Below are 27474 nucleotides of genomic sequence, written 5' to 3'. Positions count from 1 at the left end.
TTATTTTTATAATCTGTTTTAATATGTATTATCTTTATCTGTGTCTTATTTATTAGAGACATTAATCGTGTTTTATTAATAAGAGGTTTAATGTTTTTTTGTTTGTTTGTTCTTTCTTTCTTATTATTTTATGTGTATAATACACACATAACTAATTGTGCATGATAAAGTTAGATGCAGGTAGTGAGTGACCCCTCTGCTCAGGTGAATGACACCTGCTCCTGTAGTTTTTTTAAATAGTCTGGACGCTCGAACTGCATTCCCCATGAGGCTGCGCGGATTCTCAGCGCGTGAGAGAGTGGGTGAACGCTGAGGGTCGCGGCAAACCGTTTGTCATCTTTTCGTTTTTAACTAAATGTTTCACCCAGCACCAGGCCAAGTCGTCGAAGGAACAGCTGATCATCGCCCCCCAGCCTCGGTACACTTGCAGTCAGATATGAGCGGCAGCGGGCGGCCCAGGACGAGCTCGTTCGCTGAGCCTCAGGGGGCGTCCGGAGCCGCTGCAGCATCCGCCGGAACCACCGCTGTCGTGGGGAGCAACGCAGGAAAGTCCGGGGTCTCACAGGCCTCGGCGGATAGTTCATCTGCTTGCTCAAATTTAAAACTAGCTAGTGAGTATATACGCGAAGTTATCTCAGTTATGAGTGTTTAATGAACATATCGCTTGTATAATTAAATAACACACCCATGCTTTCTTGATATTGCCTGTTATGTCATCTCCACGAAACTAGCTCATGCTAGCCAAGGAAAATAGTCAAAATTCTGAGTTAAGTTATTATTAACGAGAGCTATTGACTTGGCCTCAAAACCTTTTGAGGTGTTTAGACAGCCTTTTGGGGAAATTAACACAAAGTCCCGTTGCGTTACCATGGTACAGTGATGCTAATACCATGGCACTTTCATATAACATGGTAACTTACTGATTGCCATATTCATGTACATTGATATTTACATGGTACTTGGTACTTAAAGAAAACCATGTTCTACCAGAGGGAGAAAATAAATACCATGGCAATACTATGCCCAAATACATTGCAGTAGCCTAGTCAGTATTTTGTAGCGTATACGCATTTGTAACATGTGGATAATGTTATCTAAATAGGCTGCACACTAGGATTTAAAACACTATCATAAACTTGAGAATAAATGGTTGACAACCAGTTCAAGGCTCTGTCATTGCAGTGATTGTTCAGATGTTTTACTAGGCAATTCACTAGGTTTTAGGGCATGTTCAATAGGTGGTAACTACCTGTCCCGACACGCCCACTGTCATAATGTCCTGTGTGAAGGACACAGGCAGGACAGGCCCGTATTTAATGAGATATGTGCCATGTTACATTTAGAATGACAAATACACTGTTTTACAGTTTTTACTAAGCACACATGCACAAGGTTTGGTTATGTTTTTGTCCTAATATGCATATCATTCTACAGCTTTCATACCACTAGACACTTTGCAGTGACAGTGATGTTTTCAGTAATTTACTTTTTTAATTAAAATATTTTCTTAATATGTTATGAACCAATACACCTTGTATATGCCAAGTAGGTAGGAATATACGTATATTTAGAGAATAGCATTGCGTTTTGAATTAATGTAGTTGCTGCAAAAATGTATTGGCTAATATTTGCTCATTTACATTTACAGGAAGCACCTCAGCTTTGGTTAATCAGATCTAATGTCTCAAATGTGTTTTAGGAGATAGTGGGAAGGTGACCACAGTGGTTGCCACCCCAGGCCAGGGCCCGGATCGCCCGCAGGAGGTGTCCTATACTGATATCAAGGTGATCGGTAATGGCTCCTTTGGCGTGGTGTATCAGGCACGCCTCATTGACAGTCAGGAGTGGGTGGCCATCAAGAAGGTACTTCAGGATAAGCGATTTAAGGTATGACACACACATTCAAGCGTATTGGTACGTTGACCCGATCTGTTTAATAACATATTTTAAGTATTTATATTTAATATAATATGGTTACTTTGTACTAAATTACAGATTAAATTGTGACAAAGTATTATAATATTATTAGTCTTTGACATTAACAACAAAAGATATGGAAATCGCGTTTAGTTGCATTACAGAACAGACCTGCAAACCATTTATGGGTTGTGACCAGTGCTGTTAACTAAAACCATTAAAATGTGGTTTTGGTTATTGAAATAAAGCTGAAATCAAAACAAATGTGTAATATATATTAGAGATGAAAAGCTATGAAAATTTCATATCACGATTATAGTGGCCTGAATAATCATAGTTATCAATGTTATCACGGTATTGTTAAAATTCGCTGGAAATGTTCAAAAAGTACTGATACACACTGAAATCATTTAACCAAGTTTTATAACAAAACCTAACAAATAATTAGCAGCACTGTGCAATTTTTTATTTTTTAACTAATATCAAGTTCAGACATTATTAAAGACAAATGATCAGCCAGATAACAAATAAACAAACTACAAGCAATAGCACAAATAAATGCAATAGGACAAATATACAAATTAAATAACTGCTGTACGTTTTTCAGGTAGGTCTAACTTTATTCAGGTACAGAAACTGAAAAATCAGATGTAAAACAAATACAGAGCTATCATTGTTACTGTGCGTTCACACCGGACGCGAATAGCGCGTCAAATTCGCGCCTGCCGCGTCTAGTTATACGCTTGACAACTTTGTGTTAATTCGCACGTCAAGAGCGAAATTGACGCGTGTAAAACAAAAGTTTGAAGCGAAATTTACACGCGACAGAGGCGAAATCCGGAGGCGAAAGTTTCGAAACCCGTTGGCGGCCATCTTTTTTAGATGTTCATCGAGCATTAGCATTAATTGAGAGAGTCACCGCTCGTATATGCTCTGGAGAGCAGAAACAGCTGCGCAGGGGACATCGTCGCTGTACTCGGGTCCACCAGACCCTCCGGAGGGTTTCAGGAGTTTCACAATTTGGAGTGGTCGCTGCCTGACGAGCCCGCGCTCTACAGCCCGGCGCAAGGTTCACCCTCGCCCGCACCCACCTAATCTGTCATTTAATTTTTGTTTTGATAATAAATGGAGCCAGCCTCCAAAAGTGAAACCTGTCCTGTGATTTTTTTTATTTATAGTTTTTATACACTAAATTGTGTTTGTTGTCTTTACATTAGATTAATAATGTTTCATATAATCTAGAATAGATCTGGAATAAATAGCATTCAATACAAAATGAGTATCTCTCATATATTGAAATCAAGTTTTTATGTGAAAGATTTGCTTTGTTGTGCATTTTAGTCATATTACAAAATAATTTGAGGCCAAACATAAAATAACATTATAAACTGTCACTTCACCACATGACAGCAGCAAGCAGGCTCCTGATTGATTAACGTGGCGCAAATTGACGCAGAAGTTCAGATTTTTCAACTCGGGCGGCAGACGCGAATTCGCGTCAAACGCGTGAATGCACAAAAAGCAGTAATAAAATCATTCGCGCTTAATGCGCCAGACGCTCAATTCGAGCCTCATTCGCGCCGCAGGAATTTTTTACGCGCGTAACGTGTCTTTGCATTGACTTAAAGTCCAACTGAAATCAAAATTGACCCTATTTACTTTGTTAGCGCATATTACTAGTCTTGTGGTGAACAATTAATCCGTGGAAGTTAATACACAGAAAAAAAATGTTTGCCGTCGTAATCTTTAATCAAAGTCTGAAAAGTTACTTCCGGTCTGGAATGGCGTTCCTTCTCTGATGACGTAGGTTTGACGGCTTGGTTTGGGAAACGCTTAACCACTCCCCTCAAATCGTTAGTCTGTAATGAGCGAGAGATGGAGAGGAGGAGCGCTAGAGTAAAACCCTGCCCTCTGTTCAATATTCCTTTTCACTGGGAAATACGTCACAGCACTGGAGAAAAGTCGTTTGCAACTTCCGGTTCACGCAGACTTTATCATTGAAATCACTCGCGCCTGACACGCTATTCGCGTCCGGTGTGAACGCACAGTTAAAGGTACAAAAGTAATTCAGTCAAGAGCAGTGAGTGATTTTCTCTTTGTCTTGTGCTGTTTGATTTAGCAGTAATGGCAGACAGCAGAAGGTTTATTAGACTGCTGTCACTTTAAGACCGAAGGCACAGATTCAATATAATGATACACATCTGATTTCTTTCTCAGCTGTTTATGTTCTCTTAAGACATAACTGACCGTGTTTACGAGGTTACTCGACAAGATGGGCATTTTGACATCATTGTGTGTGTATTTGTCTGTCGAAGTGCAAGACGACACGAAGGAGAACTCGATTCTGTGATTGTGCGCTGTCTGAGATGCAGCTCTCTGTGTGTGTGCACAGAAAACGGCGTGCAAGCATTGAATCGAGTTTTCTTTCGCGTGAAAATAAACTTTCGTCACACTCCAGCTCTAGCCCGATCAATTCAGTCAACTGTCCCAAGAGTCTTTCATGCTGGCTGTAAACATTGCTTTCAATTCCCTTCAGAGATACATTCATGTAATTCATTCATTCCTATGTAATTTCCCTCAGCGCTCTTGTAAAACCTCTCACTGCTTTCTGCCGTGGTTTCACACAAAACCTATGTTGCGCCTGCGTGAGACTGTTGTTAACTTGCTTAATTCTGGACAGTATTTACCTAGTATTTAGTTTTTCAATCACGGTAATCAAATATGGTTTTAATGATAATTAAAACATGAAACTGTAATACTAACCATTGGGAATTTTATCATGATTTATCGTCAAACCGGTAATCGTTTCATCCCCTATATATATATACACTGATGAGCCAAAGCTTTGATAACTCATAGGTGAAGCAAATTTCATTGATTATCTCCTAACAAGGCCACATGTCAAGGTCTGGTTAAATTATATGGAAAGCAAACAGATTTTTATGGGCCTACAACTGGGTCATAGCATCTCTGAAACTTCAAGGCTTGTGGGTCTGAGGAGGGACAAACCACAAACTGGCGACAGGGTGTTGGGCTCCCAAGGCTTCTCGATGAGCAAGGCCAATGAAGGCTATTCTTTCTGGACCAGATTGACAGAAGGCCTTTTGTGGCACAACTTGTAACACAAAATTTTAATGATGGAGGAATGTGTCACAACACACAGTGCATCACACTCTGCTGCATATTGGGCTGAGTATCTGCAGACCAATCAGAGTGCCTGTGATGACTCCTGTCCACAGCCGAGAATGCTGGGCATGTGAGCGCAGGAACTAACTTTGGAGCAATGGAAGAAGTTTGCCTGGTTCAATGAGTCCCGTATCCATCATGTGGAAGGCTGTGTACGTGTGCACTCTTTACCTGGGGAAGTGATGGCACCAGGATGCACTGCGGGACGACATTCATGTGGATGTAAATTTGACACATGCCACCTACCTAAACATTGTTTCAGACCAGGTACACCCCTTCATGACAATGGCGTTCCCTGGTGGAAGTGGACTCTTTCAGCGGGATGTTGCACTCTGCCACACTGCACACATTGTTCAGGACTGATTTTTAGGAGCATGATGAAGAGTTCAAGGTGTTGCCATGGACTCCATATTCCTCCAGTGTCAATCTGATCATGTCACCTTGGACATGAAGGATCTGCTACTTATGTCTAATGTGCCGGATACCACAGGATACCTTCAGGGGTCTTGTAGAGTGCATTCGGTGGGTTGGCAGCATATTACAACATAGTGTACAGTCATAGTGTTTTGGCTTATCAGTGCTTATAAATATTAGATGGAAAAATTTAAATTTTAGAAACTTAAATGAAAAGTAGAAATGTTGCCTTGGCAACTAACTGTAGTAATTAAGTTTTGTCATACTAAAATGACAAAAACTGAAATAAAAATAAAGGCTATATAGAAATATAAAAAATACGAGAGCTTTTAACTAAAATTAAAATGAGAACGGAAAATAAAAAGCTAATTTAAAATGGTAAAATGGTAAAACAGCAATGTTTTAGCGGACCGTATACAAATGGCTGAGGGCGTAAATATGCTAATACGGGACAGTCCGTCAGTGGTCGTGGGCGGAGCATGAACAATATGACATCATATTGGTCAGTAAATCAAAACGGCTTGATTGAGTGGTTTTTAAAAAAAAAAAGGAGTGAATGGATTTTTTTTTTCATTGTATGGTGGTTGTGCCCACACACTGCAAATACACATTTATATGCAAACACCGTATAAAAGTGAATTTTGCATCCGATGACCCCTATAAGCAAACTATCAGTGTATCCAGTTCTTTGTATGTTACGTGACAATCAACAGATGGTTTTCATTCAGAGGTTGGCAGTACACACATTTTTGAAAAGCAGTCTTGGGTTAAGAGATCTTCTCAGATGCACAGCGATATTCTGATTTGAATATATCACCAGTGTGTGGTCATTTAGTCGACCAACGCTGCCCTCTTTTAGCCTGAAATCGCTAACCCTTTACATGACCCACTTGTGCTGTCCACTACCAAAGCAAACACTGTGCCCTTGAACAAGGCTCTTAAACCCAGGCTGCTCTAGGGATGATTGTACTGTTGTGATTACTTGCTTGTAAATATTGTGACATCTTTTATCCCTGAGAGATGCTAACAGACTTTCTTCTGTGTTTATGAAGAATCGAGAACTACAGATCATGAGAAAACTGGACCACTGCAATATAGTGAGGTTGCGCTATTTCTTCTATTGCAGTGGAGAGAAGGTAAAAACCTGACATTTGTTGCAAAGCTCTATATTATGACCTCTAAGTGAAATCAATATTTACACTATGTTTAAATGTTTGTGTATTTCTTGAGAATTCCCGCTGAATTAGGTTGAAATGGTTAAAAAGATAATGGTGACTATTTTCATTCTGATGGCCTGTTCTGTTGGTCAAGGGTTGTCTAATGGTCTTGTTGTGATTTTAAAGGGTTTATATCCTCTCCATAACTACACTACATGATAGAATTATACATAAATATTAATTTACACTACACTAAATGAATATAGATGCAAGGATTTTCCCAAAATAGTTTTGGCCATGTAGTGTGTGTTTTTTTGTTTGTTTTTTTTTGGACAGGTTATTATATTTCATAATCTACAAATTGAATGTGTATTTATTCCACAGAAGGATGAGGTATACCTCAATCTGGTGCTGGAATACGTGCCCGAGACTGTCTACAGGGTGTCACGACACTTCAGCAAAGCTAAAGCCATTATTCCAATCTTTTATGTGAAGGTAAAGTTGACTGAACGAACATTCTCTAATACTGAGTCAATTCTTGACTTCTTAAAGGCAACACAAAATCAAAATTCACATTATTTATTCTTTTAATAAATGTCCTTGGTCTTATTGTGCACATTTCGTCAGTTAATGTCAAACACAAGCAGCTTTCAGTTTGACTGATATTACTAAAGTTAGAAGAACTATATTACTTGGCACAAAAATTATTGTGATCATGATTAATCAGTTTAACTGTTTAGAGTTTTATTGGATTTCTTTTATAGTTTTGCTGTTGCCACTGTGGGAAAATCACTGTGACACACAGCTTCTCAACGCTTATTGCTAGGGTTGCGCGATATGCTCCATTTTCATATCGTCCTATCGTCAGCCTGTGAGATCGGCGATACACGATATTATCGTGAGGGGGCGGGGCTTACTTATTTGATTATTAACTTGCTTATTTACTCATCAATTTGCTTGTTTTATTACTTCGTTTTAAATGAGAATCTTTTTTCTATTTTGCTAGCAAAGGTGGAGTGTTTATTAATAGGCTAAATCAGGTTATTTCCTGGTATAGTGAGGTAAAAAAAAGATCCTAATCATTCTTGTATCTGACTCGGAGTATTTCAACATGTCAGCGGGAAATTTACGGACACACATTATCCTCTCATGCCGTTACAGATCTGCAGCATTTTGACTGTTTGACGAGATGTGAACACGTTTTAATTTCTTGATTCAAGAAAGAGTCGGAGTCTGCGATATATGTCCTCCTACCAGTGCTCTCTCTGTCTGGATGCACTTCACATGCGCACCGCACTTCAATAACGCAGGTGTTTTAAATGCCAGGAGAAATTAGAGGCAAAAATCTAAAAGTCGATCGGTTATACGCCGACTTAAACTTATGACTTGACTCTGATAAAGGAAAACGGGTTAATCCGTTTACATGACCACATGCATTGTCAGTTTATTCAGCATAATCGAGTTAATAACGTGCATGTAAACGCGCTCAATCCCTGAAAACGAAAGCAGAAACGGACTGAGCTTTCGCTGCATTAACAGCACGTTCTCTCAGAGTCGACGGTGGATAACGGTAGGCTACAGCAACTATCTTAATTTACTGGCTGAATATTTCTCTTGTGGACTTACATTATTGACAGCGAAAAAAATTAGAAGAATATTTCTTGTTAAACAAGTTTGAAGTTGCTTGTGATTTTCACAGATGGCAGAGTTTCACAGATGCTTCGTGAACTAAAGACTTTTATTAGGCCTAGGCGGCCTATATCATTTTATTGATATTATTATTATAATTAATATTTTGTAATTGTATTGTTTTTAGTGTTATTCGTGTCATTAAATATTTTGTTAATGTGCAATGGAAACAAAATATAGGCTACTGACGAACAACGATGCCGCGTCTTCATCTAGGCTCTGTATAAAAATTATGCGTCTGTTAAAGCACTCTTGACAATTTGTGAATGGATCACCTTGCAATGAAATTTCGTTGTGGGATGTAGTTTTTGTTTTGTCTGTTTTAAAAACATTTTCTTTGAGGAGTCCTCATACGCGCGTGATATGGCGCAAGTGCTTATGTGGTGATGTCGCAAGTGTGGTTATGTGGTGATGTCGTTATGAATTTAGGCAAGGCAAATATAATTGTAGTTCCTAATTAATTTAATAACTATACTAGCTTCATAATAATAATAATGATTTAATACATTAATGGAAAAACGAGCCAATTATCGTATTGATATCGTCAAAGGCATCTGCCATCGGCGATATCTCTGTCTATCGTCGATACACGATACTATCGTCTATCGGCACAACCCTACTTATTGCTTTAATAATTACTTTTCACCACCTCTGACATAACCAAAGCCATATGGACAGGAAATAAATATTAGCTGACAATATCACAGCCCAGATTTGACTGGATTGTGCAAAGTCCCTCAGCCTACCGTACATTTCATGTGTGACATTCTGTTTTACTTAGAAATGTCATATTGTTATAATGTATTCATTCATTTATTTATAATACTGTTAATAATACTACAACAATAATGAAAATAATAATATTATTATTAATAATACTATTACTATATATATATTATTTTGGCAGAATGGGTTAAAGTGTGGGGGGTGTTCAATTTTGCATTTTAAAAGTTTTTTTGTTAAAACTTTGGAAAAGATAAAAAAAGAAATGCATTACATTACTTAATATAGATGCTTGGAAAATTTCTTCAAGATGCTAGTAATAAAACTACACAGAATTTCTATCAGTCTTCATTAAGGAAAGATGGGGACTGGTAAAGATCTTTATTTTAAAGAAAGATAGTTTTGCTCACTTGCCTTTATTTTCTCTTAGGTGTATATGTATCAGCTTTTCCGCAGTTTGGCATACATCCATTCCCAAGGTGTGTGTCACCGAGATATTAAACCACAAAACCTTCTGGTGGACCCAGAAACAGCTGTTCTCAAGCTCTGTGACTTTGGCAGGTCAGTGCTGCGTGTGTGTGCGAGAGTGAGAGAGAGCACAAGCGAGCGGCTAGATTTGATGGGTTCTCAAATGCGACCTTATGTCCACCAGTGAACATTATGTTCGGTTTTAATGTGTGTTACACTATTACAGTCATTGTATTTTGAGAGTGCACCTCTTTATAAGGACAGGCCTTTGTTGGTGTCTAGATTTGATGTATATTGTCAATGCATTATCTCACCCTGCCTGTGGACTTATGCAAGGTATTGTTTCTGATTGGGTTGTTAAATGCGTAAGCAAATGCCATTGTTCATGTTCTCTGTTCTTTGACAAAAGCAATATGCATTGAGATATTGATGATGATGGTCAGATTGTCTATCTGCTTTGTTCCTTTGTCCTCCTTTGGCCCCCTTTTTTGATGGATTCTCATTAAAAACGGTTTATTTTTCTGAGCTGTTTTTATGAACGCTTGATCTATTTGATGGCAGGCAGATATGATGACCACTGTAATCCAGACCACATTTGTTTAATTTATTGCAATTTTAAGTAATTATTAGTGTGATTGTTTAAGGCACTTGTTGGCATTCAAGTCATTGCATTTTCTTTTGTTTATTTTGAGGGAACATGAACACTGGCTTTTGTGTCTGGGAAAAAAGTGGACAATTTGGCAACTGAAAAAGCTTGAAAATAGTCATTTGGCCGAGCTTGCACATCAGAGTGGAATAATTGCTTTGTCTGAAAGTGCATCTGCATTGATTTGAGTATTATTTTGGAGCTGTTTTTCCAGCAGTTCTGTCATATGCCTTTTTTTTTTTTTATTGCAAAGCGTTTAATACAGAATCTTTTGAACAGCAGTGGTGCTGTGCACTTTTTTTGTGCTGGGATGGAGGGAGACTTTTAACCATTTTGTGGGGTTGAGCTTGTTTCACTGTTTGTTTTATTGAGGATGTATGAATTTGTCATTTTTCATACTGACTGCCTGATTAAAGTTTGTCTCATAATTCTAATCTGTCTCAGTGCAAAGCAGCTGGTGAGGGGTGAGCCTAACGTCTCGTATATCTGCTCACGATACTATCGCGCCCCTGAGCTCATCTTTGGTGCGACGGACTACACCTCCAACATTGACGTCTGGTCAGCTGGATGTGTGCTGGCTGAACTGCTGCTGGGGCAGCCCATCTTCCCTGGAGACAGTGGTGTGGACCAGCTAGTGGAGATCATAAAGGTAAAACTAACACTTTAATTTTGATCAGTACATTAATGGCTCGTTTCCACCGAGTGGTATGGTACGGTACAGTAAAAAGGCTGAAAAAGCATGCACAAGTGACGATTCTCTGTCAACCAATCAACGTTCTGCGTCTAGCTCCACCCTTTAGTACCAGACTACTGTGCTAGGGACCCCAACGGAAGGGTCCCAAAAAAGTGGTACGGTACAGTTTGCAATTAGGGTACCATTCACAACTTCTGTCAATGGAAACGGCAAAAATTGCAGACTGTACTGTACTGTATCGCTCGGTGAAAACGAGCCATTAGATTCAGTTCTACTATACATCATCAAAGGATACGTCTGGACTTAGGAGCTTTTAGGACCTCTCCAGTTCAGAGTCTTTATACAGAAGCCAGAGATCCTTCACTCCACAACAGACCAGAAGTAATCCAGCCTTCTTACCAGTCTTTCTCCAGGAATGTCTTTATTTATAAGAAGCCAGACCTGGGTATATTAGACTTTTATGAATGATGATGATAAAAACTTGGAGAACCTGGGCATTAATTTGGACATCTTAATTTAGACTTTTGCACTAATTCCTCCCTGGGATCTGAAAAGGCCAAATGTCATATTAACCCTGAATCAACAGAAAAAGACAACAACACACCCTCATGAATATCAGCTGAAATCTTTGGATTTAAGATGCAGTTTTCCTCTTCATAGACCTGCATTCACAGATGGATCTGAAGCAGATAAACATGAGTCGGCAGACGCATTAATTAGAGATGAAGATCATGGCATGTGAATCCCAGGACAAAGTTCTGCCTTTAAAGATGAAGCTCGTGCTTCACTCCTGGCTGTAGAAATTATAGAAAATGGAAGAATTTTCAACAAAATGTCTTAATCTTCACCAACTGCCTTCAGACAATTGAATCTGTAAAAACTGATCATCCCATAATTCTAAGTATATTAGCTAAAGTAGCTAAGAAAATCTTCAGTATCTTTTTCTGCTGGGTTCCAGGTCATATTGGTTTATCTGGTAACGATAAAGCAGACATCGCTGCAAAGGAGGCTCTCAACTTGAATATTTCAGTGTCAAATTCAACCCTCTGATCTCAGACCAGTAATAAACTCTTACATTAATAACATGTGGCAGATGGAATGGGATGAATGCCACGGAAATAAGTTACATGAAATAAATCCTAGTATAAGAAGAATGTTTTTTTTTATTTTATTTTTTTATTTCAAATCTAGGTATGATCAAGTTTGTTTTTACATAGAAGACTTACACATGGCTATTTATTAAAAGGCGAAGAACCACCATCATGCCTCCTAAAATGACTGTTAAACATATTTTACTGGACTGCACTGTTTTTAATGTAAATAGACAATGGTTTTATTCAGTGATGAGTTTAACTGATGTATTTAAAGTATCACCTGAATGTATTTTAGAATTGTCTAGTATTAACCTTAAATAGTTTTCAACATTGATGATACATTTTTTTGAGGAACAAATCAGCATATTAGAATGATTTCTGAAGGATCATGTGACGCTGAAGACTGGAGTATTTATCCTGAAAAGTTATTTTAAAATGTAACTTTCACAATACTACTTTCAAAAACATTTATTGACCTCCGTTTTTATGAATGATTGTGTTTGTCTCCATACACAAACACACACACATCTGAATTGGAATCACACATAATGTTGCATTTCAATAAATTCAGCATAGTTCGCTTAACAAACATGTTTTTTTTTTTCTTCAACCCAGCATTCTTCACAGTTGTTTCTGTCTGTCTGCTCAGGTACTTGGAACACCCACAAGAGAACAGATCCGTGAAATGAACCCGAACTACACTGAGTTCAAATTTCCACAGATCAAAGCACATCCATGGACCAAGGTAAAATCTCACACCCATATCTGACTCATATTTACGGCCAAAGCCATGAGGTATCTGTTAGCAGTGTTACAAGACTAGCTTATAAATTTTCTCAAGTAACATCTTTGGACATTTTGGCAAGTTTACTGCTTGTTCTGGTCAAGAACTGTTCACTTTAATGGGAAAAGACCAAATGACTGACATGTGAGGTAAAAGACTATTCTTGAATATCTTACAAAGGTTTTTATACTTAAATGTGTACTTACTTTTTTACTAGTGGATTGAGTTAAAAAAAATAGAGTAGCCAGAGAGTAGCTAATGTAAGTGAGCTGTCTTTTAACTCTTGTGTTGTTTCCTCTCATTTCTCATTTCTTTTTTAATATAATTCCTCCACAGGTGTTTAAACCAAAAACTCCTCCTGAGGCAATAGCCCTGTGCTCTCGGCTGTTAGAGTACACACCAGTGACTCGACTGTCCCCGCTTCAAGCTTGCGCTCACACCTTCTTTGATGAGCTGCGCCAACCTGGCACCCGTCTGCCCAGCGGTCGAGAGCTGCCTCCGCTTTTCAACTTCACCATGACAGGTGAGTCACATGAGCCTTTCATGCGTATACTTTGGATCAAACTTCTCACTGATTACATACAGATGTCATTCAAGTAATGCATCTCAAAACAGATTTCCATAAGACTAGTATCAGTTTTAGCCTGAGGCTATTTAGTCTCAGAACAAGGGTCCGGATCAGGGTATTTAATCAGCCTTTTCTGTAATTCCACCTGTGAGAATCACTTAATGCAGACATCAGAAATCCCTCCAGTGCACCCAGAGCATTTATTAAAATTAGCCTGCAGTAACGGCTTGTTCAGAGCTGAACCAATCACACATTAATAAACTTTTCACTATTAAGCACTTTGATCCACTCTGATAAAAGGCAGTATAAATAACACGATCCATGTGTCATGTTCACAGTTTTACTGTTTTTACTTTTGTTCAAACTAATGCAGCTTTGGTGAGCATAAGATAATTACTTCAGAAACATTATAAAATTCTACCGACCCCAAACTTTTGAATGGTAGTGTTTAAAAATGCAAAGGATGAGTTCTGTCATTATTTACTCCCCATCTTGTTTGTGTGCATGATGACATGTTCTGTGCAGATCTGAAGAAGCTTATCAGTAAATGATGATTTAAATTAAAAGTCTTTCCCTCACACAGCAATGTATCATATGACCAGAAGACTTCAGACGTAATCATTTAGACTACTTTGATAATGTTACGGCCTTTTTGAAGCTTGAAAGCTTAATTTCCTATGGAAATTAATTGCATGGACAAGAGCGGCCAGTACAAATCTCTTTTTGTGATCCACAGAAGAAATAAGTGAATACAGGTTTGGAAAGACACGAGTGCATGTAAATTATGACAGAATTTTCATTTATGGATGAACCATTCCTTTAATTCTAAGGGTTAGAAAGCGGGCAGCAAATGGTTATGCAAAGCTAAATTACAACTACGTTTGATGCAAGAAACCTTGACTAACATAATTGGACTTCAGGGAAAAAAATCAAATGCTACAGAAAGGATTTAGAGGAGACTAGCTGCACTTTGCTCAGCTCCTACAAAATTATCCTGTTGCTTTTCTTGGATTTGGTTTTCTTCGGTATTGCTTAGTGATACAATGCTTACCCATTTTATGCGATAGTGTGTTAATCGTTTCTGTTCCTAAAAGAGCATTTGATATGTTTGCTTAGTTGTTTGTTCCTCTTAGAGATGTCAACAGAGTGTGTTTCTCTTTATTTCAGAGCTGATGATTCAGCCCCAGCTCAATTCCACTCTCATTCCACCTCATGCCCGTGCACAAACCGTAGCATCCTCCAACGGTAATGCTGTTATTCTTCTTAGTGATGGTCTGGGAGTAAATGGGGTTAAGACCACTTTAGATCAAAATTGTATGTTAAAGAAGTCTTCCTGTTATTTTATTGTGCATGATTCATCAGTACTTTTTTTTTTTTTTTTCTAATGAGGAAAATGCTTTCTTTCATTATCTTTCATGGACAATTTTCTTCTGAAATTAATTTCCTGATGTAGTAATGCCTTCACAGCGCATTTAACTCCTGTTACACCAGTGGTTCCCAAACTGGGGGTCTTAGAGTTATGAAAAGGGGGGTGCGACAATGCCGCAATTTTTTTGTTGGTACGATTATAGTCTGAGGAATAATCACGGTTTCACGATTATTATGCATTCATTAATTTCACAACATTATAAAATCACATGTTATTTATTGCTGCCTTTTGAAACAGAAATAACAGTTACCAAATACAGCAAATAATAAAAACAAACAAAAGTCCATCTCTCCCTTTGGAATTAAAGAAAGGTGACTTCTGCTCTGTAAATCCATGTCAGTATTTCCCTTTTGAAAATAACAAATGAAAATAATCACAGAATTATTTAGTGTTTTCAGTTTGTGCATTCTTTCTACATTTCATTTGGACCTGAGGTAGAGAACTTGGAAACATGGTGAAAAAAAATATAAGATCTTATCTTATAAATAATACTATAACCGGGATAATAAATCAAGTCTTTGTCTCTTTGGAATTAAATATAAGCTACATATTAGCCATGTATTTCCCTTTTAAAGAAAACAAATGTAGTCAAAGGCTGCTTTACCTCTGTCTTAAAGGCTCTTTTGATCAACTATATTACATATGTAATGTTAAAAGTTCACTGACTGGAGGTCTTGGGAGGACTACATTAGAGACCTTCTCCCGCTCCTCCCCCTGCAAAATTCATGTCCTGTTGGTGTAACTTTTTTTCCGTTTTGTGAAAGTTGCAACAGTTCAATTCTGTGCAACAAAGATGCTCAGTGTAGCGGAGCCTTTACAATTAATTAACCATGACGTTTTAAAGTGAATAGAGAACCCATTGTAATCAGTGATGCTGTCTACACTGGATGTGGGGCAGCTCAACGTGACAACAAATGCCTGTCAGTAAACAATCCCCCTTTCTATTTCTGACATACTCCAAGAGCTTGCGCAACTTCTGACACAAAATGACAATTTTTTCACCAAATCAGAAAATACACACTTAACATCAGTCAATCAAGCATAATATTATGATAATCACAATTTAATGATAGAACTTTAGTAAGAACTAAAACTTGGTAACCATATATGAATGGATATTTGTCATTTTAACTGAATTTAGGACTGTGGGTGGGGCTTAAGATATTGTTGGTCATTCACCGAGTAAATTAACTAAAAAATAGATCATAGTATGAGCTGCTGGGTTCATGAATATTTCAAATCAAAAAGGGTTATGTCTGAGAGTGTCTTTATGTGGGTGAATGTTGGTGTGGAGCGTGAAATTATTTTTATCTACAAAATCGGGCCTGGCAGAAAAAGTTTGGGAACCACTGTTACACTATCATTGAAAAGTTTTTGGGTTGGTAAGATAAAAAAAAAAAAAAATGTGTGTGTGTGTATATATATATATATATATATATATATATATATATATATATATATATATATATATATATATATATATATATATATATATATATATATATATATATATATAATATTCATTATAATTAATTTTTGTGGGAACCCAGGATTCTTTGCTGAATAGAAAGTTACTGACCCCAAGCTTTTGAAAAGTACTTAGATGTATTTTGTGTAAGTATGGAGCCTTGTGTATGCCGATCACGCTGACAAATGTTATTTTTTTGTTTTGTCCTCTCTCTTCTCTGTCAGATGGTTCTGAAGGTTCTGTACAGCCTGGATCTACTCTGACCAACAGCACCTGAGGCTGTGACTCGAAAAACAAGCTTACACACCACAGCATCTGAGCCACCACAGTGCACATCTCTCCCTCTGACAAACACATACACAGTCTTACACCCTCTTTACCTCATAGACGGCTTCTCCTCCCTATAGCTCTAATTCACACATTTACAGACTGATTCAGGTGTCACGCGTTTCAGAATTACCAGTGACTGCACGGCAGTCTGGAAAGCCTGATGTTTGCTGACTGTCTACTGAGAACCGTACTGTACAGACACACTGCCATGTACATGCAACAAACAACAACAAACAGAGTTATACTGCTAATATTTGCTTCAGATAATAGAGGTAGTCAATATCGAGCCCAGAACGGCTGCGTAGGCACGTAGCAAAGCTCACACGCATCCATAACGCAACACCACTCGTGCTTTGGAGGTCAAATGCGATTGGTTCAGTGGCTAGGGGCAGGTCCTCTGTCTAATTTTTATCTTAATTTATTTAAATTAACATTTACAGTGGATGTTTTACCTTGATTTGTTGAGGAGTAACGCTCACTCATCCCTCTCAATCTCCCTATCTGAGGTATAATACATTTAGCAGGGAACAAGCAGTCACAGTAAATTACGTATCTTGTTGTAAATGTCAAGCAAAAGAGGCGGGACTAAATGTTGTGGTTTTATACAGTTATTTTAATATCTTGCTTTTACCTTCCAGTAAATGTATTTATGGTTTTCAAATGCTGAATTGGAGGGACTTTTGAGAAAGCATCTTTTCCTTGTGGAACAAAGAGATAGTTGGGAAACTGTTAAACGTTATTGTTGACCATAAAGAAGGGAAAGAATGATTGAAAGATGTATGCAAGACAATAGCATATTAATATTGTTGTACTGAAGTGACTTTATATTCCTGGGCATTATCATTAACTTTTAATGATGCTCCGGGTCTAGGCTTTTTAATTTATGCTTGTGAGATTACAAAGTCTTCATCCGTTCAAAGTCATTTTTGAATGACATCAGGCCTGGAGACTGAACCATGCATCATAATTCAGTGTTTCAGAACGTTTCCTTTCAGTTTTAGCATTTCAGTCAACACAATTTTTCTGATCAATTAAGCTACTCTTATATTTAAAGGCCTTTGTGGTAGAACAGTTCTATAAAATGTTTGTGAAATCTCCACACGAGTTTAGAATCGTAACGTTAAATGGTCTGTCAATCGTATCGATCCACAAAATGACCGATATCTTTTCTTTTCTTGAGAACGCACGTTAGCTTCTCAATAAACCCTGTTCTGAGGCCCTCAATGGCCCATCTTCCAACTTTCTGTGATGTTCATGCTATTCTCCTGTCCTGTTTTTTTGTTGTTCAGAGGGTGTGCTTTGACCAGGTTTGCTCCACCCATCTTTATGTAAATATACTTTGGTTTTTAAGCCCTGTGCAGGATGTAAATATCAACACTGTACCACTTTTGTGTTTTCATTGATGTCTTTCTCTCCCTTCATCTCTCTTGGGCTGTCTTCTCTTAGCTTCGAAGATGTCAGCGTTCATTTTGTTTGTCATTTACAGTATTTATTGTTTTGCACTGCAATGTTGGGGCTGAAAGTTTCTTATCAGCGTACTGTATGTCAGTTCATAAGCTCAGCACTTAGTTTGGGAGGGAAATGGAGTAAAACTTGAGGTGCATGTCCAACAGGGTCATGCTTTGTTCTCGACTTGGCGATTTGAGCACATTTTTGCAAAGGTGCAATGGAAGTCATGCTCATACGTTCTGTTTTTCATGAAAAGGGTGCTCTCTGAAGCGAATCAATTGCTTGAAATACTGCGGCTCTTTGTGGCGGTTTTGCCAATCTGGCTTGAAGCCTCAAAGACAATGGAATGTGTTTATTCTTTAATCTGACACCTGTGAATCAAGCCCACAGCAACATGTATGTGTGCTCTTAGAAAAATGTGATTTTTTTTTTTTTGTTATATATATTCAAATGTGTATTTGGGTTTGAAGTTTATTTTCCTCCCCTTTAAGGCTTGTTAAATGAATTGAGACCAGCCAGCGAAGTCTCTTCCCCTTCATTGCTCCTGTAATCCTGCCCTCCCCTTTGTCTCTGCCTTAAGCCTACCGTACAAACGTTAGCCTGTTATTACCCCTTTTTTTGTTAATTGTTGGAACTTTCTGCCTCAACGTTTCGGCCCAGGGGAATCGTATCCTGAGACAAAGAGAGACGAATGGAGAGAGCTTGTAAGAATAAATTGAACTCATTTAATAAAGTGACGAAACTGAGATTTTAGAGGCAGTGCTGGTGTGTGTGTGTGTGCTGTGAGTGAATTGTAACATGCCTTACCTGTTTAACATTACTTTAAATGACCATCTATTTGAATGAATATATGGTAGGATCAAAAGTGTGTGAGCCCACACTGAACCTTTGTGATTCAAAATCTGTTTGTTTTGAAGGTTTAAATATAAGTTTGGGTTCATGAATATATATATATAAAAAAGACATTAGTATTAAAATAGAAAAATGCAAAACAGAAGCTTAATTAATAGTCTTGAAAATGTGTAATATGCTGTGAATATGATGTCTGTGTGTTTAGTACAATATCTGTAATTCTATATTTGTTTTTTTTTAAAGTTATTTGTTATTTAGCAGATGCTTTCTTGCCCAAAGCAACCTCTTATACAGGACAGGCAGTCTGGAAGGGACCCGGAGTGAAGGGATATGCTCTGTGGAATAAAAGAAAAAACAGTGAGTACAGTGTTATCATATTATGACACAACCTTTTTGAATCCTTGTTCAGCTTGTTGTATATTGTTACAGGCATGTGAGGCCATAAAGTGCTACAAGGATGACATCAAAAACCCAGAAGACTAATTCGCCGCTGGTTCCTTCAAAATTTTCATATGGGTTTTTTTTTTTTTATAATGGGTTTTTTCAATTTATAAATAAAATAAGGTCTCTGGTCAACATAACTTGACCATACTTGAACGTTTTGCTCTACAATGTAAATTACACACCCATATTGAAAATGCAAATTTTGAAGCTGTTGTTTCTAATAAGTAACTAGATAAGACAGATTGGGGCTGTGCAGTTTACATTGTTTAACAAAACGTTCAAGTATCGTCAAGTTATGTTTACCACAGGCCTTATCTTACTCCTAAATTGAAAAACCCCATAGGAAAATCTCGAGGGAACCATTGGTGAATTAGACTTCCAGGTTTTGACGTCATACCTGCAGCACTCTTACATCCTAGATAGGTCCTTGTTCCTATAGATATTTGAAGGCTTTCTCAGACAATACAAGATTAAAACTCAAAACAAAAGATGCCTTAAACATACTACATACTATTGTTCGCTATGTTTTGTTTTAATGTCACAAGAATGCTTTTTGTAAGACAAAAACAAATTTCTTCAATCTTCATTGCCACACCTTAACCATAAATTATGCCACACCATAAGTGTTTTCCACACACCAAGCTATCATATGGCTTCAGAAGAATTTAAATATAGCTTTATGAGTTGTATTTTTATTGTTGTTTTTTTAAATCATCTATTCTTTGTAACAGAATTTCTCATTGAACTATCCCTTTCACGATGCCACCAAATGCAATAATCTTTGGTCATCTAAAGAGTCCAACATTGACAAAGCAATGCCATCATCTGTTTTAAAAATAGTTGTTTTGCTTGGTGTTTTACCTTCAAGCCTCAATTATTTTCAGACTACATTTTGAGAACCCCAGTGTTGTGAATGAGCAATAAAAACAAGTGTGCACCAGAGGGCATCATCACACAAATATACAAAATGATGGGCAATAAACATGCTTCTAAATTCTGTTAATGGAAATGATTTTTGAGGAACCTCGTGAGTCCGAACCCATCATGTGCCGCTGAACCCATCAAACCTTGGCCTCACGACATGCATTAGCATGAGACGCTGATTGTGTTAATAATTTCACCCACCTTTGGCCTTTTCAGATTATCACTGTCTGATGGGTGAGAGCCTTAAGAGATTGTTGCCTGGAAACAACCTGCGCATTAATTGCCAATAATTCTATGTAATCTGTTCAGAAAGATAGACTCGCTGGTGCTTGTCTCAGTGGTGTCAGTTTAATTAAATAGAAACCCAGGGAAAGTTTCACCTTCCTGGGGAAAACAGCCCATTTTCGCATTAGTATCGGCTTTTCTGTCCGTGTTCATGGGTCGGTGCATAGCCGTCAGGTCATTACTGCTGGTACTGATGCACTTTGAGTCACCCGATGATTTATCTGATACTTCGCATAACTTGTGTATTGCTTGTGCGGAGCAGAGATGTTGACATTCAGGGAAGTGTATTAAGTGTTCAGTGAGTATTCCTTGTGTCTGCAAAAACATCTAGTGTGGTATGCACCTCTTCTCACATAAAGCGATCGTGTCTATTCAGAGAATTTGGACTAAACCGATCAATTCATGTGGATTAGTTTTACAATCTCTTTATGAACATTTTGAAGCGTCAAAGAAGTTGTAGTTGCGTAGCTGTCAGAGGAGGGACAGAAATCGCTCAGATTTCATCACAAAGATCTTCATTTGGGTTCCGAAGATGAATGAAAGTCTTACGGGTCTGGAACGACATGAGGGGGAGTGATTGACAGTTCGCAAAGACCCGCCCCCTTTAGTTACTGTTGCTATGGCCGCTCTCACGCCATACCATGTTCTCAAATAGTCAAATCCACCGACGTTAATCTACTAACTTTCCTGACTGCTTTGTTGGACAAAAATGGTGGATGGTGGATTATGATTGGTCAGATCTCCTGTCAATCTGACTCCCTGCTTGCCCTTTAAAACTGTCCCTAATTTAACTAAGGCCTTCTCCTGGTTTAATCTAAGCCCTGTCTATGAAACCAGGACATAGTGTTTTTAACTGAGACTATTTATAAAGCTTAGAAACGTGTTTCCTTTTGGCACTGAATCCAAGTTCAATGCTAATGCATGACTTTTCCTCCCACTTAAAATATTCTGAGCCTTTTGAAAGTAAAATAGTCAGGTGTCTAGGAAAAAATCTTATATTTTAGCTTTGATGGAATTGAACATTTGCAAAAAGGTTTCAAATTCCTAATCCTTGATTGAAGAAATTCTGTAATGCTGAATTTGCGCAGAGTTAGCAACCCTGTTAAAGGTGCATTAGGAGCCATTTGTTGAAAGTGAGGTGGAAAGTGTTTTGTTGAGAGCATTCATTCATAATAAAGGAGATCCTTTGTAATTGTTATTTAGAGAAGTAAGAAAATGGCTTTTGCGAGCCGTGTGGGAGTGAGTCATTAATTAACTTTCAGCAGCCTAATGAAAGACCTCTAAGGAAAGAAACACACTAATGAGATTAACAACGGTGTAAATAAATTAACTTCAGCACAGCCCTATCAGTCACCATTGCCGCTGACACCAATTGCTGTTGTTTAGCAAAATCACTTCAAGTCAGTCTGTTCTACAGTCTGTTATCATTGCCCTTCTATTGGCCTTTTCTGTATTTTAATAGAGATTTCAAATATGAGCAAAAGCACTCGCTTGTAAGGTTTATGATTGCACAGCCATATTCACTGAATAGATGGTAAAATGTACCATCTCTGTCATATCACCATGCCTATTTGTACTTGCAAAGCTATCAATAAATTGACACATGTAAGAGTGAGACTTAAATCAAGCAAAATGTTTTGTGTGGATTGTCGAAATGTAGGAAAGGCTATAAAGCAGAAAACTAGACTGAAATTACATCTTTAAATTGCTCTCCTCATCTACAGCGACCACAATTTCAGCTTCATTACCACACCTCTTACCCCTTAAATTATATTATAGAAATGACAGGACAGAAAATGTAAAGTAAACAATACAGTTTTTAACATTTTGTAAAGGTTGCACATCAAACCTCAAGAAAACTCATCGATTTTAGGCTGCTCACGATTCACCAATGCGTTTGTTTGTTTTTTATTTAGATACATTTAGAAGATGACATACGAAAGGTTAAACGTACAAAATCAGTGCAGTATGTACTCTTCATACTTTGTAGTAGTATGCAAATTGGTCTCATCTAACATTAGCACTCCTTAGTGTTTGAGAAGGCTGCTGCTTAAACTACAAAAAAATACATAATCATTGATTCATGAGTTCAGAGTTGAATGAGTTAACCATCATCACCTCGCTAAGTCATTCTTGGTGTAGTTCACGTGGACTCTTGGCTCTTCCTAATAAACATGCCATGCGTGGTTGTCATTTTAAATTCTGCACATTTTCATTCAGAGTAACGCTCTGATCGTGACCCCAGATCACACCTCGACAATCTGTTCTTGATGAATGAATTTATTGTTGCTGATCTTGTAGCTCTCGCCCATCAGTATTTTATTCTCAAACCACTGAACTCCAGACAGAGAAATGGATATGCATCTGTTATTGTACGCATCAGAGAATATCTTTCAAACATTTCTTTGAAAAAGAATAGCATGAATATATCTTGAAGATAATGTTGTTTATAACAGTATATTCGAAATCAGGCAAATTATAAAGACATTGCAGTGAAAAATGTCAGTTTGATGTTTTTTGAGTGAACAATAATAGGCTGGAAATGACAGATATAATGGAGATATCAAAATTCTTCAGTCAGAAATGATGCTTTCTATGAATGTTCATCTTGTAAGTGTTTTAATTTGCTTCTCTCTTATGACTAGGTTCTTGTGAAAACAAACAGACTGTCTGCAAGAAAAGACCTGAATGATCATGATCATTTGTTGTTGAATCACTGTTGAATCATCTAATACAGTGGTTCTCAACCTTTTAAACTCCAAAGTTGTCTAAAACAAAATTCAAAGGCTCCATGGAACAGAAGCCATGGGTTCCATGTTTGTTACAGCAGAATCTCGGAGATCTCCATTAGATTAATTAGCAGAAGTTATTACTCTACCTGCGCGTGACGTTATTTAATGACACTCCTACATTGTTGAACCAATGTGGTTAAAACGACAGAGGTGCGACCATGTTACTATGGTTTTGGGAAACAGTCGTGACTAGTTGGTTAGTTTCTTCAACAATTAATCGTACTATGGTAGTAATTCAGCGAGTTACATTGTTGTACGGGAAACACACCTCTGGTTGAGAACCACTGGTCTTATGCATACACAAAGCTTAAAATAGTGTTAAAAAAGCTTAAAGTGTAGCTGGAATACAAGCTTTTGTAAGCCTTCAGTGATAAGAAGTCACAGTCTTGTGCTCTTCTTTCTGATGATTTTGTTTACCAAGCAACAACCAACCTTTGGGGTTTATCAAGCATTATGAAAAAAAAGAAAAAAAAAAGTGCCATGGTAACTACACTTTCTGCCAAAAATCCATAGTAACTAGAACACCAGGGCTACATTTTTACATTGTTTTACTAAGGTAAATTATGGATGCTTATGTGAATTCTGGGTATTACTAAGATGTTCTGGTTGGTTTAAGTGGTTGTTTACTGGCCAAAGCCCTCCCTAAGGTCTGTAGATATGGATCAAGTTCATCTTTCAATACAAGGCCAGAAACATGTTAATTAACTTGCTCAAGATTCTGGTTACACTTAATTTTAAGGTGGTGTAGTTACATTGTAATTACTTAAATAATTACTGAGTAATATTAACTACATGTGCTTATAGAGTTAAGGTTTGATTTAGGGTTAGTTTATTTTAATTCTGCATAGTTTACTGTTATTACTACACATGTAACTACATCAACTTAAAATAAAGTTTTACTGAGATTCTCTTCAAACTATCCTGATAATAAAACCTTACCGTAAAAAACAGGTTATTGAAATACCCGATATAACACTGAGACTGCATCATTTGGTTATGATACACATTTTACCTGCACACATTGAGCCCTGCATTCATGTGCTCAAGTGTTTTTGTCATTAGGTGAAAATTCAAATCCCTAATCCTAACTATGGGCAATGGTAGTGGAGATTTAATTAAATTAATAACAACACTGTTTTTTTTGGTGGATGCTATGGTTACAAAGGTAAAAATAATAATAATAATAATAATGGTAAAAAGTCATACTTCAGGAAAAAAGTTGAGACACAAGATTAAATGTACTTTCTTTTTCATTCTCTAGTGACGACAGAGGCTGATGGCAGAAAGAGAAGGATCATAGGTTATCAGGCGATTTGTAAGAACATGCTCCGGTAGTAAAAATAAATCCATCGTTGTTTAAATCAACAAAGCAGCGTCTCGGATATGTGACCCTGGATCACAAAACCAGTCACAAGTAGCACGGGTATATCTGTAGCAACAGCCAACAATACATTGTATCGGTCAAAATTATCGATTTTTATTTTATGCCAAAAATCATTAGGATATTAAAGGGTCTATATGCGTTTTTCTGAAATTTAAACTCGCGACTGACACCTGTGGCCAAAAAACAGAACTGCTCTTCCTTTCTGCTCGCTCTCGTACGTACACACTTCACAAGTCATCTGCTGCAAGGAGGTCAACATTATGTTTACAGAGGTAAGAACAGTCAAATACATATATTGTTTGAGATAAGTGTTCTCTTACACTGATAAGAGTAAGTTTCTCCATTGCACTGCTTGCGAGTGGAGGCTACTTGCTGACTAGCGGTGGTGGCAGAGTGATCTGAAACGTTTAACATGGGCGCGCTTGACGTCACATCTGCAGACAGCGCGGGAAAAATCCGACCCGACAGAAAATAGGAAAAATAGGATACAGGCTTATAGGTGCACCCACTGTGAGCGGACAAGGTGTCAGTATGCTCATCAGGAGATGTTTGAGTCATAAATGGTAAAATAAAAAGGCTATTGTTACGTTTATTTTGGGGAAAAAGTTGCATATAGCCCCTTTAAGTAAAGATCATGTTCCACTGAAGATATTTTGTAAATTTCCTACCGTAAATATATAAAACATTTATTTTTGTGAGTGAATGCAGCACAATCGCGAACATAAATGGACAACTTAAAAGGCGATTTTTCTCAATGTTTTGATTTTTTTGCACCCTCAAACCCGTATCTCGGCCAAGTATGGTCATATCCTAACAAACCATACATCAATGGAAAACTTATTTATTCGGCTTTCAGATGATGTATAAATATCAATTTTAAAAAAAATTGCCCCATGTGACTGGTTTTGTGGTCCAGGGTCACATATATTTCACTGATATGGGATTCGAATGCGGAGCTGTGGATTACAGTGGAAAAACATCAACAAAAGCCCTCATATCTAAGATCTCTCATACCCTTGGGGGTGTTTGTCTTTTGTACATCGTTCATTAATTTCATTCACATTGACTACGGAAATTACACCTGTAGCCTATCGGTGACCATGAGGCCTTTCATTTTAAGCTGGTGTTTTCTGCGCGACGGTCGATGGTACGGGACGATATCATCGCCTTAACTTGATCTGTTCATTCAATACGAAAGGATTCACAAAGCGAGACTGACAGAAGAACAAACATATTTCTTTGTTTTTATTTTTTATCATTGTCTTTTCTGTGCATATGCTTGCGGGGGTGGCTAGCGACGTCCAACGCCAGAGCGTTGCGAAATGGCCATCTGTGTGCAGTGTCTGTCAATACAAACAATCCAATAAGAAAGGCAATGTAATTCACAGGAGGCCTTTCACACCTCTAGACTCCAAAGGGTGCGCAGACACGCCGCAGGTTTGGATCGTGTCACTAAGCCGCCATTCATCCTCTGAACGTGTGCGCGGCATGATAGCGGGTATTTAGCACTCATAAAACCAATCCTGTTATGTGGATGTGTCTGTTGTTCTGATTCATTCTCATTATCTCTCTCCCACATTACTTTCATGTTCACTGTACTTGGTTTATTGTTTGCGTTTCTGTTTTTTTCCAGGTCTGTTGGGATGGATTGTAGGCTAATTCCTCCCTGTTCACGTTCCTCACCCTTTCGACAGCTGTTTGGATCCCTGGAGGAAGTTCACCTGTAACTCCTGTTACACAGCATCGAATAGGGCTCTACAACATCTGCTCAGCCACTGCAATACTTCTGACAATAGTGATTTTAAATAACAACTATAAGACACGAGAAGCTGTTATGAATTATTGTTTAGCCTAAATTATCTTAGCCATGATAAAACCACTGTAATAAAACCACAGGCTCAAGAAGCTTATTGCATTTGCAAAATAGTGGTCACAGCAATTTAATAAATAACATTATTATTTACATTTACATAAAATATTTACATAATTTACAAGATTATTGTCAAAGTAATTTTCACCGCAAAGTAATTGTTCATTAGCTGTATGCAATATTAATGTGAAATAGGAACAAAAATAGTTGTCAGCGACAAACAAATGGACACTTTTTTTGCATGCCAATTAAATTTCATTGTTTATTAATCAAATGATATTTTCATTGACTTAAATTATATGGCGTTTTAGTAAAATTAATGGATATGACAAAACAAAATATTAACTAAAGTTGGCACATTTCCCCACCAGAGTTTTTGTTGTTATTTTATGAATATGAATATCTGAACATGCAATATATCAAAAGAAAGAACAGAGCCTCTGCTTTTAAACAAAAAAGCCTTTTATTCTAGCATCATGCATTTTTTTTTTAACATTTGGATAAATGTGGATAAGTTTAATAAAAAAGCAACATTGAGCAAAAAGCTGAGAAAAACACGTTTTTTTCAAAGACTACATCCAGATTGGATTCAGAACCTCCAAAGCTTGCACAGTCCTATATCTCATCCTGGACATTTCATTCGGTAACATTAGGCAGTTTTGATTTATTATGCTGTATAAGGTTGATGCTTGCGTTATCACATATGCTTGCTTATGCTATCGATTGTTTCTGCTTCTTTCGTCTGTGTTTTTGATCCAGAGATCTGTACTCTTTCAAAAGATGTGTGATAGCGTTCCCTATCGTGAAAACACACAGAAAACCGGAAATTTCCTTCAATTACGGGGAAGCGTTGTCTCATAAATGACGGAAATTAATATTAAATTGAACTGTGGTACAGTCACATTTA

General features: G+C 37.5%; 1 protein-coding gene across 2 annotated transcripts; it reads left to right on the top strand.

The window, feature by feature from the left end:
- Nucleotides 1-217: 217 nt before the first annotated feature.
- Nucleotides 218-18762, top strand: gsk3aa (glycogen synthase kinase 3 alpha a). 2 transcript variants are annotated; one of them, XM_084131434.1, is made up of 10 exons: nucleotides 218-611; nucleotides 1700-1887; nucleotides 6570-6653; nucleotides 7059-7169; nucleotides 9517-9647; nucleotides 10645-10849; nucleotides 12638-12733; nucleotides 13109-13295; nucleotides 14508-14585; nucleotides 16462-18762. In XM_084131434.1, exons 1-10 carry the CDS (start codon nucleotides 356-358, stop codon nucleotides 16512-16514), a joined length of 1389 nt encoding a protein of 462 aa, XP_083987560.1. In that variant the 5' UTR covers nucleotides 218-355; the 3' UTR covers nucleotides 16515-18762. The 2 variants fall into 2 exon arrangements, with proteins under 2 accessions (XP_083987560.1, XP_083987559.1); XM_084131433.1 differs by lacking the exon at nucleotides 14508-14585 and having other exon boundaries at nucleotides 268-611.
- Nucleotides 18763-27474: the final 8712 nt, after the last annotated feature.

The sequence above is a fragment of the Abramis brama genome, assembly GCF_963993115.1.
Source record: "Abramis brama genome assembly, chromosome: 12".
In the NCBI taxonomy this organism is placed as follows: domain Eukaryota; kingdom Metazoa; phylum Chordata; class Actinopteri; order Cypriniformes; family Leuciscidae; genus Abramis; species Abramis brama.
This window is presented reverse-complemented; position numbering and strand designations above follow the sequence as displayed.